The sequence below is a fragment of the Myripristis murdjan genome, chromosome 20, assembly GCF_902150065.1.
Source record: "Myripristis murdjan chromosome 20, fMyrMur1.1, whole genome shotgun sequence".
Lineage (NCBI taxonomy): Eukaryota > Metazoa > Chordata > Actinopteri > Holocentriformes > Holocentridae > Myripristis > Myripristis murdjan.
Genome location: NC_043999.1, coordinates 24,095,270 through 24,108,051, shown reverse-complemented (window position 1 = coordinate 24,108,051; position 12,782 = coordinate 24,095,270). Strand labels below are relative to the sequence as shown.

Genomic DNA, 12,782 nt, shown 5'->3' with positions numbered 1-12,782 from the left:
AATATGAAATAGAGATGCCACTCTTCTGTTAAATATTATTGAATTATTGAATAATTGTGAATAGGTCATTGTAGTTATAAAACCACTGTAGGTGTAACTGACTCAATGATTATTAGGATAAATAGAAATTCATTCATAATGCCATTGCCATCTCATCTGGTAGAAACTGCATCATCCATTAAGAAAAAGCACATTCATCAGTATCATTTGCACTGCCATTGCTTCATTTAGTCAATAACATTCGTCCCCAGGGGGAAAAAAAGCAAGCTTTTGTGAAGCAGTAGCATAACAAGCAATGGTATGAAGTTATTTTATTTCCTCCAACTCAAACTTTTGGAAAACAATGGGAGGGAGTCTATTTAGCAGGAGCTGAGGTTTGAATTTTTCAGGTTATGGATGAACTGTCTAGTGTCTGACAAGACCCACTATATAAACTTTGAACACAGGCTCTCCGGGAGACATCGATAGTTGTAAATATTTAATTCAGTGCCTCCGACAATGCATGCCACTGAAACAAATCTTTACCAGATTGAATTCAAGATAAATAGCACGAAAATATCACCGAAGCTGATACACAGCTTTTTATGCCATCATTTTGTCAATGTGGCTTGGTGGGCTGCTTGTGCCACATCTCTCTCAGTGGTTCAACACCTTCTGTGATGGCAGAAGTCCAGTCTGTGCCTTGTTTTGAATAAGCTACATTTTTACAATATATTATGACACTGGAAGTACCTATAATGATTTATTATAGGTTCTAAAATGCATCGCTAACATTTTATTGAGACTTTTTGTATATTTCGTCCTTCTGTTGATAGAAAATGACATAGCACTGGATGAAGACACTCAACGGAAACCCTTCAAGTGTGTTTTTTTATAGGTACACATGATGTAAAGCCATCAAAAATACATGACTAGTGTAGTTTAAATATTAATAATGGAATGTAAGCAAGCATCAGTAAAGCTCTATAATACCCCACAGTCAATACAGTAATGCCCCCTTAACCTCTATGTGGCATAAGAAGAGGGACATAGTGCACTGTGACCATGGTCTATTGTAGTCTAGTCATTCAAATATTTTTAGACCATTAGAAATGGTATACGACCATATATAAATCACTGTAGGCTCTTATGGTTTCATAACACAGTATGAAAGTCTTTGTGCATAATTATTACAATTAGAAACACTGAATAGAAGCTGTTAACAAAAATAGCTGTGAAATCAATGAATGGATTATAAGCTCACGTCATCAACAGGCAACACTGTAAATTTTTCAATAAGCAAATGAAGCACCCACCTGTGATCAACAAAGGATCAACACAATTTAATTTTTAAACTTTTATTCACTTAAATTCTCAAGTGTTAAAGCAACAAGAAAACATTTATAATGTCCTTTGGTGGGATTTTATTACACTTTATTAATACTGTATATGTAAACTGATATTCTTTGATGCCAGCACTTTGCCAATACAAAGGAAAATCAACTGCACAACCCAAAAAAAAAAAAAAAAAAATACCCAAAAACAAATCAACAAATAAAATAAAAAGTGAAGAAGTGATAGAAAATGGGAAAAGAAAGAAAGAAAGAAGGAAACCAATGAAATTAAACAGTTTCATTTGCATTTGGATGTCTTGATTAGATACATTAAAGGTTGCCTTTTTTCAATCACAGTTCGGCAAGGATACAAAAGGACTACATGACTTGTTTTTTTTTTATGTTTGTTTGCGCAGTTGAGAAAAGAACTTGCAAATACATCGATGATTTTCTATGCACTTCTCATCTGCTCTGGTGAAAACTATCCTCTTTGACCATGATCGTAGGGAGCGCCGTGGCTCTAAGATAGAAAATAATCAGACAGCTTATTGGAGTATCTTTTTTTCTTTTTCTGTTTTTTTTTTTTTTGGAGGAGAGATGAGGGGCGGGAGGAGGGGCGGGGGCGGGGACTTCGTACACATGTGCGTCACTAACATCGGACAAAAAATCTTTCAACCGACAAGGGTTACAGAGTAACGTTCACGAAAGCACAGGTCGGTGGCAGCATGGTGAGGAGACCTGGGATGGGAGAGTGAAGCCGTGGAGGAGGGAGGGACGAGATCGGAGGGGATGAGTGGAGGTCGGAGGGGTAGCGCTGGAACGGGAGACAGAAAGCTAGCGAGAAGTCGACATGGGCGAGATTTTCGTGTCACAACGTGGCAGTCCGGGCGAATTTCCTTCTATCCACAATGCACTGACAGCAAAGAATGCTTCCTGTATGCTATATCCTCTTTTCTTTTTTTTTTTTTTTTTTGTATGTCACTTTATGCATGTATACGGTATGTTCTAGAGGCCAGTCTTGCCATTCAGCGGGTACAGTTTCCATGAGATTTCTTCAGCATCAGCCAGCCAACGTCACTCTCATGTAAGCATCCCAGGAGGATCGGCTGCAGCTGTCAGTTTGCGGAAAGGAGCTGATCGGTAGCAGCTGCTGTTGCCGTGGCAATAAGAGAGTCCGTCACCTCCAGTTGTCCCTTCTCAAACCGGAAGGAGCTCATGTACCTGGTATGGCTTTGAGGGAGGGGTGGGAGGGCGGGTCACTGTTCTCTGCTCTTTGATTCATATGAAGCAAATGCTCAATTTAAATCTTTTTTTAAATTTATTTTAAATATCTGGCATTTTTTTCTGAATTATATCTCTTTTTTTGTAAATTTTAATCTCTATATACTCTTTGAAATTTAAATGAAAAGTTTTGCACATTCCCTTTATCGTGAGTGTCCATTGAGTCTGGCGGGGGGTGGACAAGCTCTTACAGTACGGTCCAGAAAGCTCATGGTTGCTCTTGTTCGATGGTTGTTGATTATTTGGGGCGATGTGGAGGAAAGGGGGGGGTTGGGGTTAGGGTTTGGTAGTGGCGGTCCGGGGGGTTGAATCACTCCCGCCAGACCAACGTGTCTACAGTAGGCATGGGTCTCTTAGAGCATGGTGGGCCAGTAGGAGGCCTGTCTCAGCAATGCAGAGCCCAGCAGCAGCAGCAGCAGCAGCCTGGGGGAGGACGGAGGCGACAGGGGGGCCTGGCCTGAATCGGCGCCCCCGCAGCCCCCCAGCTCCGACTCGCAGCGGGGCTTCTCACACAACAGGCCGGTGTAGGCTCTGGGACACTCGCAGCGGAGGTTGTTGAGACACACCCCACCGTTTTGACAGCGCAGGAGTTCGTTGTCGCACACCCGGGCTGTGGTGGAGGCAATATAAGACAGGAGAGAAGAGTGAGAATTGAAGCCACAGAAGATTTTTGGTGACACTTTACTTGGAGGAGCATTATAATATGTTAAAAACAGATCCATTAAAAGCATAGAGGCACATTATTTATAGTATAATTATCACAACAGAAACTTAACAACAGAAAATTAAATTAAATGTAATTATCTAAGCAGCTGCTCCAACTGTAAACCCCTTTTCTGTACATTTATTATTATTTTTTTATACATAAATAAACAACAAATCTTGAATTATCTGAGCCTGGAAATTTGATTTACAAATTTCAATTACCCATATGATGCCTTATAAGCACCACTTCAAGTAAAGTGTTACCATATTTTCTGAACATCTAACATTTCATTATACTGCCTTGGCAATGATGTCTTTTATAGCAGTTATAATTTCATTTATCCCCTGCAGTATAGAGTTAAGGAAATGGACCATTAATACATCAATAAGTGACTTATAAGATCTGTGCATTCATTTAATGCAGAGGATAATTAACAGCTAAAACAACCTTTGCCATACCTGCATCATAATGAATACAGTCAAAATATAAAGATTCAGGTTAGTTATATGTTTCAGCATGTTAGTAAAAGCAGTCTTCCTCGAGTGTTATTATCTTTAATCACACCATAGTTCACTAGCTTAGAGGAATGTCACAGATTTTTAAATCTTCCCCCAAAGAAACTGGAGTTATCTTTGATAAATCCACTATTTTCATGGTGTACACATCTCTCCTCATCTCCTATTAATAATAATCATTTATATCAAGATTAATATCCTTCTATAATAATATAGCATGCAATTAAACATGATGGCACCTGACATTTAAAAGTGACAAAAGTTATTAAAGTTTCAGCTGAAAGCCTAAAAATATCCACAAAACTCTGTGTACCTAACAGAGAGAAACAGTGTCTCCATGCACTTGAAACCCCTTTTAAGATGACTGGCAAACAATCAATTTCAGTGACTCATTTGCATGTAAACTTAATCGTTCCCTCTCCAATCTGGACCAATCCCTTTTTTAATCATTTCTATTTCATCAACTTCCTAAACAGAAGTCATCCCACTTGAATGAAAGCTGCTAAAAGCCCGTCATTTTAACACAAACAGTGAAGAAATCCACAGCCGCCCTCCCCCCCCCCCCGAACACCACTGACTTTAGACAAACTGAGCGTCAGGTGGAAATCGGTGTATATTTAGAGCTGGGACGCCGAGGCCACTCTATTCCCACTGGAGGCAAGCTGTCAAGCAAGCTGGAGGCAAACAAAGCTGCGCCGCCCAAACTAATAAACCAACGGAGACAAATAAACAGTGATAAACACAGGGGCCACTTCTGCCCATTTCAGTCCTTTATGGGAGTGGAAAACAATGCGGCGAGCAATCTCTGAACTCTATAGGACATAAATATCACAATAACAAATATCAGTCCTCTTCCTAATACTAGAGATTGGAGGTATGCTGTCTCCCACGAATAGCCAAATAGAGCTTTGATGGGAGGCTTGTTCAGAGACATTGACTTCCCGGAACCTATTTGTCCATGTCTGTTTTTGTTGGAGACATGGGAGCCGCTATTCGGTTCAACTGTCTTTTCTACAGGATGCAGCTTACCAATTACCATGCACAAGTGGACCCAAATAAGACATGTGAACACTTTGTTTTTTTGAATGACACATCAGTTGTCGTGATGAGTTCGACCAGCTGGCAGAAGTGGAGGTAATGCACCAACATCTGGGACCCCTTCATTGTTTTCCATTGTTCTCCTAGGTCTCCCCTCACAACTAATCTGCAGCTAAACCCAGTAATAAGCAAAGTCTCCCACCAGATGACACAACAGAGCAATTGAGTATGTTAATGAAAGAGTCACGTTTTAATCAAGAGGCCTCCATGATCATGACACAGACAAGAGTCCTTTTATTCAACATCCATCTTGTCCATCAAAACCAATGTGCAGTCCCTCCAGGAATTTGTGATGTCGCGATTGCATTAATTAATGCAAATTAAACCCACCATTCAACACCCAAAACCAGTCCAAAATGCACTAGAATTTTTTGAAAATACTGCCGTGAAATGGACAATTTTATGCTGCAACAATGCCCCCAAAAAGTTTGCAAAATCCTGGAGGGGCTGAATATGGTTCTCTTGCAAACAACCCAGGATCAGCGGGGCTTTAGTAGGGCCTAGGTGTCATTCTCAATCCAATTTGCTCTGTAGGTCCACGATGAGACCCCTGCCTTGAATTCAGTGTTAGGATCTGCCTTGGTGACAGTCACTTTATTAACAAAGTGGCCATGTTAACACATTGGTAATGTTATATTTGTCTACAAACCAACTAGGTTAAGTTGTGTAAGTTGTAACCAGTAACCAGTTTTAACAGTATGCACTTAGTCTTAACCCTTTAAGTTTGGTTAAAGCTGTCATTAGTGCCAGTGACATTAGTGCCATTAGTGACAGCTAAAAGTAGCTAACATTATGGATAGATGTTCCCTTTAGTATTGGTTGAGTTTGCATCTGTTTCCATTTGTTTCACTGTCTTCTAGGTAGTATTCCTCCTCTGAGGATGATATACAGTGTCTCATATGGTGACATGTGAAAGTAGTGAATGCATTTCATAATTGTAAAAAATAGAGGCTCTACGATTGGCCAAGAACTGAGAATTAACCCAGCAGAACTGAAAATTAACTCAGTGATGCTTGGCGTTGTGTAGCCACTTGAGCTGACTTCAGAAGGAGTTCAGGTAATGGCCAGCCTCTGATGGTAGAGCCAGTTCCGTGATTGGCTGCAATGTAGCCTGGTTGTGAAAAAGCTATTTGCTAGAAATTCTTTTTTCAATTGAAAAGAGCCAAGCTTAGGCCAAGAACTAAAGAGAGGTATCGATTTTTTAAAAATGGAAACGTCAATAAGAAGTTTTGTCAAAGATGTAGAGTGGGGTCAGTAAGATTAAAGGTATTGTAGCACTTTGAAGGGATGAGCAAAACCTGAAGGCACATGTCACAGAGCACTAAGTAACGATGGGCATGAATTGATCCTTGCCCCCCCTCACTTTTTCTTTTCCATCAAACCATGGTTTCAGGACATTAAGTCCTAGGCTGATCTCTTCAGCCTAGGATCAACACTTTTGTCCTTTGTGTTGTGAACTACATTTTTTTCCCCCACCCACCCTCCTCTCTTGCCTTTCTTCTCCTGCATTATCTTCTATTGCAGTAAGCTGCAGCACCAAGCCTTATTCATGCTTGATGACAATGCCCTTGGCGTTTCTGAGTCCTTCAAACACAAATATATGAGAAATACACCTGTTTCACTTTCTTTCCCTCTGACACACTAGTATGCTCTCTGTTACAAGAAGAGAGGCTGGAACCTAAAACAACTGTGATAGTGTTACTACGTTTTTAATGGAGCACATTTATCCTGGAAAATCCTCACAAGAGGAATGGTCGTTTAAGGTCATGGAATGATTGTGGTTCCTGCGCACTCATCCACAAAACAATGTGTAATGACGATAAACTGGAAATGTACAATTCTTTGGGTGAGCAAAGAATGGGGGTTGAAAGCAGAGAAACTCATTTGGGGTAGAATGGATTACGCTCCGAACTCTGCACCCATATCTGCCTCCAATCTCTCAGATTTGCCATTTCTCGGCATGTAAACAGAGCTGGCACAGGAAGTAAATCACAAGATTTCTTGCGTTTGCTTTCGATATGAGGAATAATATTTAGAGAGGGGACCGATGAACTAGGTGGGCTGTGTGGGACTGTGATCTATTTGATGAGAGATTTAGGTTTTAATTGCGTGCTCCAGTCTGCATGCAGATATGGTCTTCTCGGTGCACAGAAATGCTGGAGTATCATCCTGAGGAAGGTCAAGACTAAAGTAGTGCACCTTATAATCAATGTTACACTCAAAAGCAACTTGAACAGTCATTCCCTCAAGGAGTTAGTCCATACCTTTACTCAGTGGTCATTTGACAGAAAATAGCAGGGTAACCACAGGTGGTACTAATGACACTAATTCAAGTTCTGTTCCATTTAGGTCTGACAGAGCCACGGTTGTGCACTGTGCATGCTGGCTACCTGGTAAGGCTCTGGTACGTGTCAATAAAACACGACTTTAATAAATGTCATTAGTAACAACTGTGGTTATCCTGCTATTTCAATCAAAATGGCTGCTGTAGAAAAAGGTCCAAAGGGGGGGACCTTTTGCTCTTTCAGATCTATTTAGTGCAGTTACTTAAAAGAAACACTCCCTGAAACACTCAAACAAAACACTTATTTGTAATGTACTTTGAACATTGTGCACTTTTGTAATTCCTGTGGGTAACTGGTCAAATGACATCATGAACCATCAAAATATTTCAGTGCAGCCACATTGAAGCTTGATAGCAGAAATGTATTCAGCTTTCTAAACCATCAATGGTAAATGGCTTTCCTCAGGGAGAAATCAGTTTCTCAACCGTAGCCTCAATAGTCCAGAATGCACTGCAACTTGCATCTGTGTGGATGTGTTGTTGGCCTCTTAAGTGTCTTTTTTTGTGATTTGAACAACTAAACAGCATTTTATCTTTGTTATTGCTCTCTCCATATATACTATACAATACAGAGAGCCTCCTCTGTTGGCTGGTAAAAGGTGTTCTGGGAAATGTAGGAAATCACTAACTGAAGCAGAAGTACATGAGGCAGGTTGTTGGTAAATAGGAACACCAAAAAAGTCATTTACCCTTAATCAAAAAATAAATAAACAAAATAAAATTTAAAAATGGAATGTATAGAATGAAGTGAACATCACAAATTGTTGACGTTCAATGGTGTAGGAGTGTCTAAACATTTTCCTTCATAATTTTCCTTTATAATGTTGCAGTAGTCATTACAGTAATTAATCCTATTGAACCACCATGAGGCCCAGAAGCACAAAAACTTAAAAAGTTTTGATAAAACAAACAATACAAAATGTTGTGTTTGTTTTTCCTAATCAGGGCTTCAAAGCTAATCCAACAAATAGAGCGACTGATCCATTCTTTGGTTTTTGCTCCATGCATTTCATCTCAGTCTCGCTGCACTTTCACATATGCATGCATCATAAAGCTACATAAGGTGAGATGCATACCAGACATATTCCTTCATGGCTGCCTTTTGTGTACATGTGCACGTGCAGTAAACAGCCGCACAGTATGTCAATGTGGATCCACACTACACACACTGAATATATTAGTCTGAAACGGTGCATTTTAATGAGCATCCATCTGTGTCAAGAACAACCAAAATAAACTGAATATATTATTCGTTTTACAGTGCATTTAAATGATCATCCCTCTGAGCAGCATATTAACATTACCTGTTGTAGACTGACAAAGGCATTACAATCACGGTAGTATTCCCAACACTGGACGTCTGCTGCAAGTTGGTAATGGTTGGTCCAGGATCATAGAAGTTTTAGGGCAAAGACATTGTTGGATGCACCAAAACAGAACCGAGTGACAGTTGAAAAATCAGCGCCCTGATACTCTTCCATTATTAGAAACCATCAGTGTGTGATGTTCAATACAGCCTACAGAGTTATTTTTTGATGAGGTGTTGATTACTTTTTTGGTGTAACCACTTTTGCTCAACTGGCCCCATCCACTTCGGTTAGTGATTTCCCACAATTCCCAGAATGACCTTCAGAATCGTCTCATGCAATTTTTGTGCAATGAACACAAACTCTGAAGAAGATTACATTTGGTGGACACTAGTGAAATTAACCTTACGATCCTCTGGATCATAAAGTTATATCAGAATCACAAATTTGAGGCAGTTTCTGCCGTTTGTCGCTGGGTTAGCTCATACTTGAGTTTGGTCAAACAATGTTGGTTAAGGTAAGATTCTTGCCATGGTTGAGTAAAAACAATTATAGCTAAAAATGGAAATTTCACTCAGTGGAAGACTGCTTGGCATGAGTTGGGAGTCAGTCACAGGTAGTTGAAATGGGGCTGAAGGCAGATGTAAACAGCCATCCATCTTCCTGACCAAAATGCTGTTACTTCTCACCACACTATTTTGTTTCAATGTCAAACCACTGCTTGTTTCTAGACAGACCTCTTTCACATAATTCACATAATCCTTTTCAGGGGGAGAACACATTTCATTCACTTTTTGTGCAATCTTTATGTCTCACTTTTTATGCCAGAAGCACTAAATTGGCACTTTAAGGCGTCATGCTCAATTAATGAAATAATCAAAAGGCTCCATGACCCATAAACAAAATGTCCTGTGGCGACAATGTATTCCAGTCTACTGAGGCTCCTGTCAGTGGAGAAAGTGGCATCTCTGCCGCTTCTGCGGTGGATTTCTCCCTGTTTGACTGCTGAACGTCACTGAACTGACTGTAGAAAGAAATCCTTCCTCTTAGGGGCTGATATTTACAGTTGATACTTTGGATGGCTAAAAACTTTTTTTTTTTTCTTGCTATTTACCTCCAATGTACCTGTAGTGGAAGTTTCTTGCTGTAACATTACGTCATCTAGGTTGAGCCACTTTTAAGCATTTATAGGCCAAAAATTGGCCAAGAAGTTAGAGTCCAGTTAGAAAGTTAGTGTTAATTAATGATTCTGATAAATTTAAACTACAGGTGTTATATGTTATAAAATTCATATAATTATATACAATAGTCTGTCACTATTTATTTTTTTCATTTCTGTTCATGTTGGTTTAAAAGTACCATACAAGTGCTATTTTGACTTCTTGTCAAAACTCACATTCTTATCTGTCTGTCACAAAGTTTGTGCAATCTGCTTTGCTTATGCTTTGGCTAACTCAGCCCAGTTCACTCATATTCATGTTCAACAATGTGAGAAAGTGTTCTGTAACACCTGAAAGCTGTAATGCAGGTGATTGTGTCTTGTGAATGGTTGACCACAATGTACCTTTGGTAAAATTACTGTTATCCAAAGTGGAAATGAATGATGTCTGGAACGCTTAAGATTTGGCGTGATATTACTAAACATGTTGGCCAACCTAACTCAAAATAAAGCTTTACGTCCAGCTGTAGGAAAAAAACATTTTTAATGTCTAGTACTTAAAGGAACTAAGATTTTCATGTCATTCACACAACCTCAGAAAAAATACAGAATACCACACATCCACTTTTTTTTGGTTTCCTTCCGGTGAGGCATCTGATCTTACATTCCCCACAGACCAACCAGTTTTCAGCTCAACTGAAAATTTCCTCTTCAACTTCAATTTAACGGCTTTTAAAAACAAAAAAACTGTGGCCAGATGTGTGGTCAGATGCTTTTGAATCTGCTAAGAAAATATTTAGAGAGCAAGTGAGTGCAGCGTATTACACACAGGCTGCAGTGCATTTCTTTCTTTCTCAACAAAAAGGATCCCCACATGTCGCTCCTCTGTGCGACATGTAAAAAAGCAATAGGAAATTGCTATCATTGTATCTGGCAATACTCCTTGATATCCAAGTACTGGAGAAATATTGCCAAGGAGCTGAGCTCAGTTTTCCACAAAACTGTAAAAATGGAATTTGTTTTGTTTCTCCTGAATATACCTACAGGGCAGTTCCCTTTATCTGCTGGGCAGCTGACTTTAAACTTCTGCCTGTAGCGAGGCGATGCATTCCCCAGCCACACAGCGCTACAGAGAAACATTTAAGGTTTTTCCAATGGAGCACCGCAGTGTTACATTTAATAGCCATGACAACTTCTTTCATAATATTTAACGACCTTTAATTTGTTATCTTCCTGGGAATCTTTTTTTTTTTCTTTTACAAATAATTCAAAGACATTGTTTTTTTCTCTTTGGCACTGATAGTAATGTATACAAAAATGCACATAGTCTAATTCATATGTATGTTCAGGCAGCTCCTGTGTGTTAACAAATTTATTCAGTTTTGGTTTGCAATTTGGCAGTATCTGTGCTGTCCAGCTCTTTCCTTGGTTTTGTAAAATCAATACAATATTACTAGAGAATAAAATAAGTGCAAGTCCATTCAAACATGTGCACTTAAAAGGAATGATTTTTTTCCAGGTACAAATTCTGTTCAATTGCTCTCTCCTGGTGGAGGTTAATAATTGGCTGAATGTTGCACCATGGAAGTAAGAATCACATTTCTTACACATAAACCTGGTATGCACTTATGCTCAGCAGCTATAGCTTCAGCTCCACCACTTAGTCTCATCGGAGCAAGCGGGCGTTAACAAGCACACCCAAGAACTCTGAGCACTGAATGTAGAACACGTTTGGATTTTAAAAGAGTAAGACAGCAATTTTAGTAAACATGCATGCCGGGTGTGTATTCACAAGGTAGAGCTACCTTTATGCAGCCACATTCAAGCTTCACTGAGCAGTTTCTCACATTTTTTGAACATGAATGGATGTGAACTGGCATAAGATAGCCATGACTTCGAAACTATCAAAGCATATTGTGCACACACACTTCTGCAACTGATATTTTTGACAGACAGATACTATCAGGACTGTTTATGAGAAGTCAATATTGGGCCAGTATAGTCCTTTAAGTCCTTGCACTTACAGGGTAACACTGCCAGTAGTCTATGTTGACCTTTTCCTTTTCTTGCTAATGTCAATCAGGACTCATTTTCCTACTTTCAGAAGCAACTATTTGCTGCTATTAATTCTACTGCATTATGAAAAATAACACACATTACAGTAAACATGAAGCTTAGTTTTGTCCAAGTTTCTGTTTTGCTCTTGGATGAGAGAGAAGGTCAGGTGCACATATAATTGCAGGTTGTAGACAAAACTCCCCAATCCTTGACATCTTTGTGATTATATTATGCACGGCGTAGTGTCAATCACCTGACATCTGCAGGACGGAGGGGATGCTAGTAAATAATTTCTCAAAACATGTCACCTTCTAAACTGTACTGTCACATCTATGTCTTTTAATTTAAGATGCTCTTGTTAGCCGGCACTGCAGTTAAACCATCAAACTCGATGAGAACTTTGAATAAAATAAAATAAAATAATTAAAATGTAATTAAATTAAACTTAAAAATACCTAGCATGCATTGCAAAATGTTTGGGGTTAGATATAGCTATAAATAAAAGGGCTATAATACAAAATGACTGCTGTTCTCCTTTAAAAAAAAAATGCTAGTTTTGGATTACATTGTCCTATTGTGCACCAGATAAGGTGATGGCTACTCAAACAGATCACAGGCACCCGCTGCCACCAAGCAGTCAATATTGACTCAGCTGTTGTGTTCTTGGTATGCAACATGGCTGAGTAACTGAATCACTAAGCACCATGCACGCTGCCATGCCTTTGCTTTTTCTATGTGCTATAAGCGACGGGGAGCAATCAAATCTGGAGCTGTCCACTTCTTTGTATATTCAAGTGCAGGTGTTAAATGCTCGATTAGTGAAGCAAATAAAATAGCTCACACTGGGTTAATCCATGTTGGGGAGGAGGGGGGTGGTTAGGTTTGGATTTCTCAAGTTAGCCGGGCAGTCAAGCACATAGGCAGCACATGCTTGTACGACCAAGCTTAGGAGTCAAACAGAGGGGAGAGGACACAGAGAGAGAGAGAGAGAGGCAGCAGAG

The 12,782-nt window shown here is 39.5% G+C and overlaps 1 protein-coding gene across 1 annotated transcript in view; it reads right to left on the bottom strand.

The window, feature by feature from the left end:
• Positions 1-1,654: 1,654 nt before the first annotated feature.
• The window catches only part of ntng1a (netrin g1a), a 130,548-nt gene continuing 119,420 nt past the window's right edge, over positions 1,655-12,782 (bottom strand). Inside the window, exon 9 of the mRNA XM_030079698.1 lies at positions 1,655-3,204. Coding sequence (XP_029935558.1) covers positions 2,948-3,204 — 257 coding nt within the window. The 3' untranslated portion in view covers positions 1,655-2,947. The remainder of the gene's footprint in view (positions 3,205-12,782) is intronic.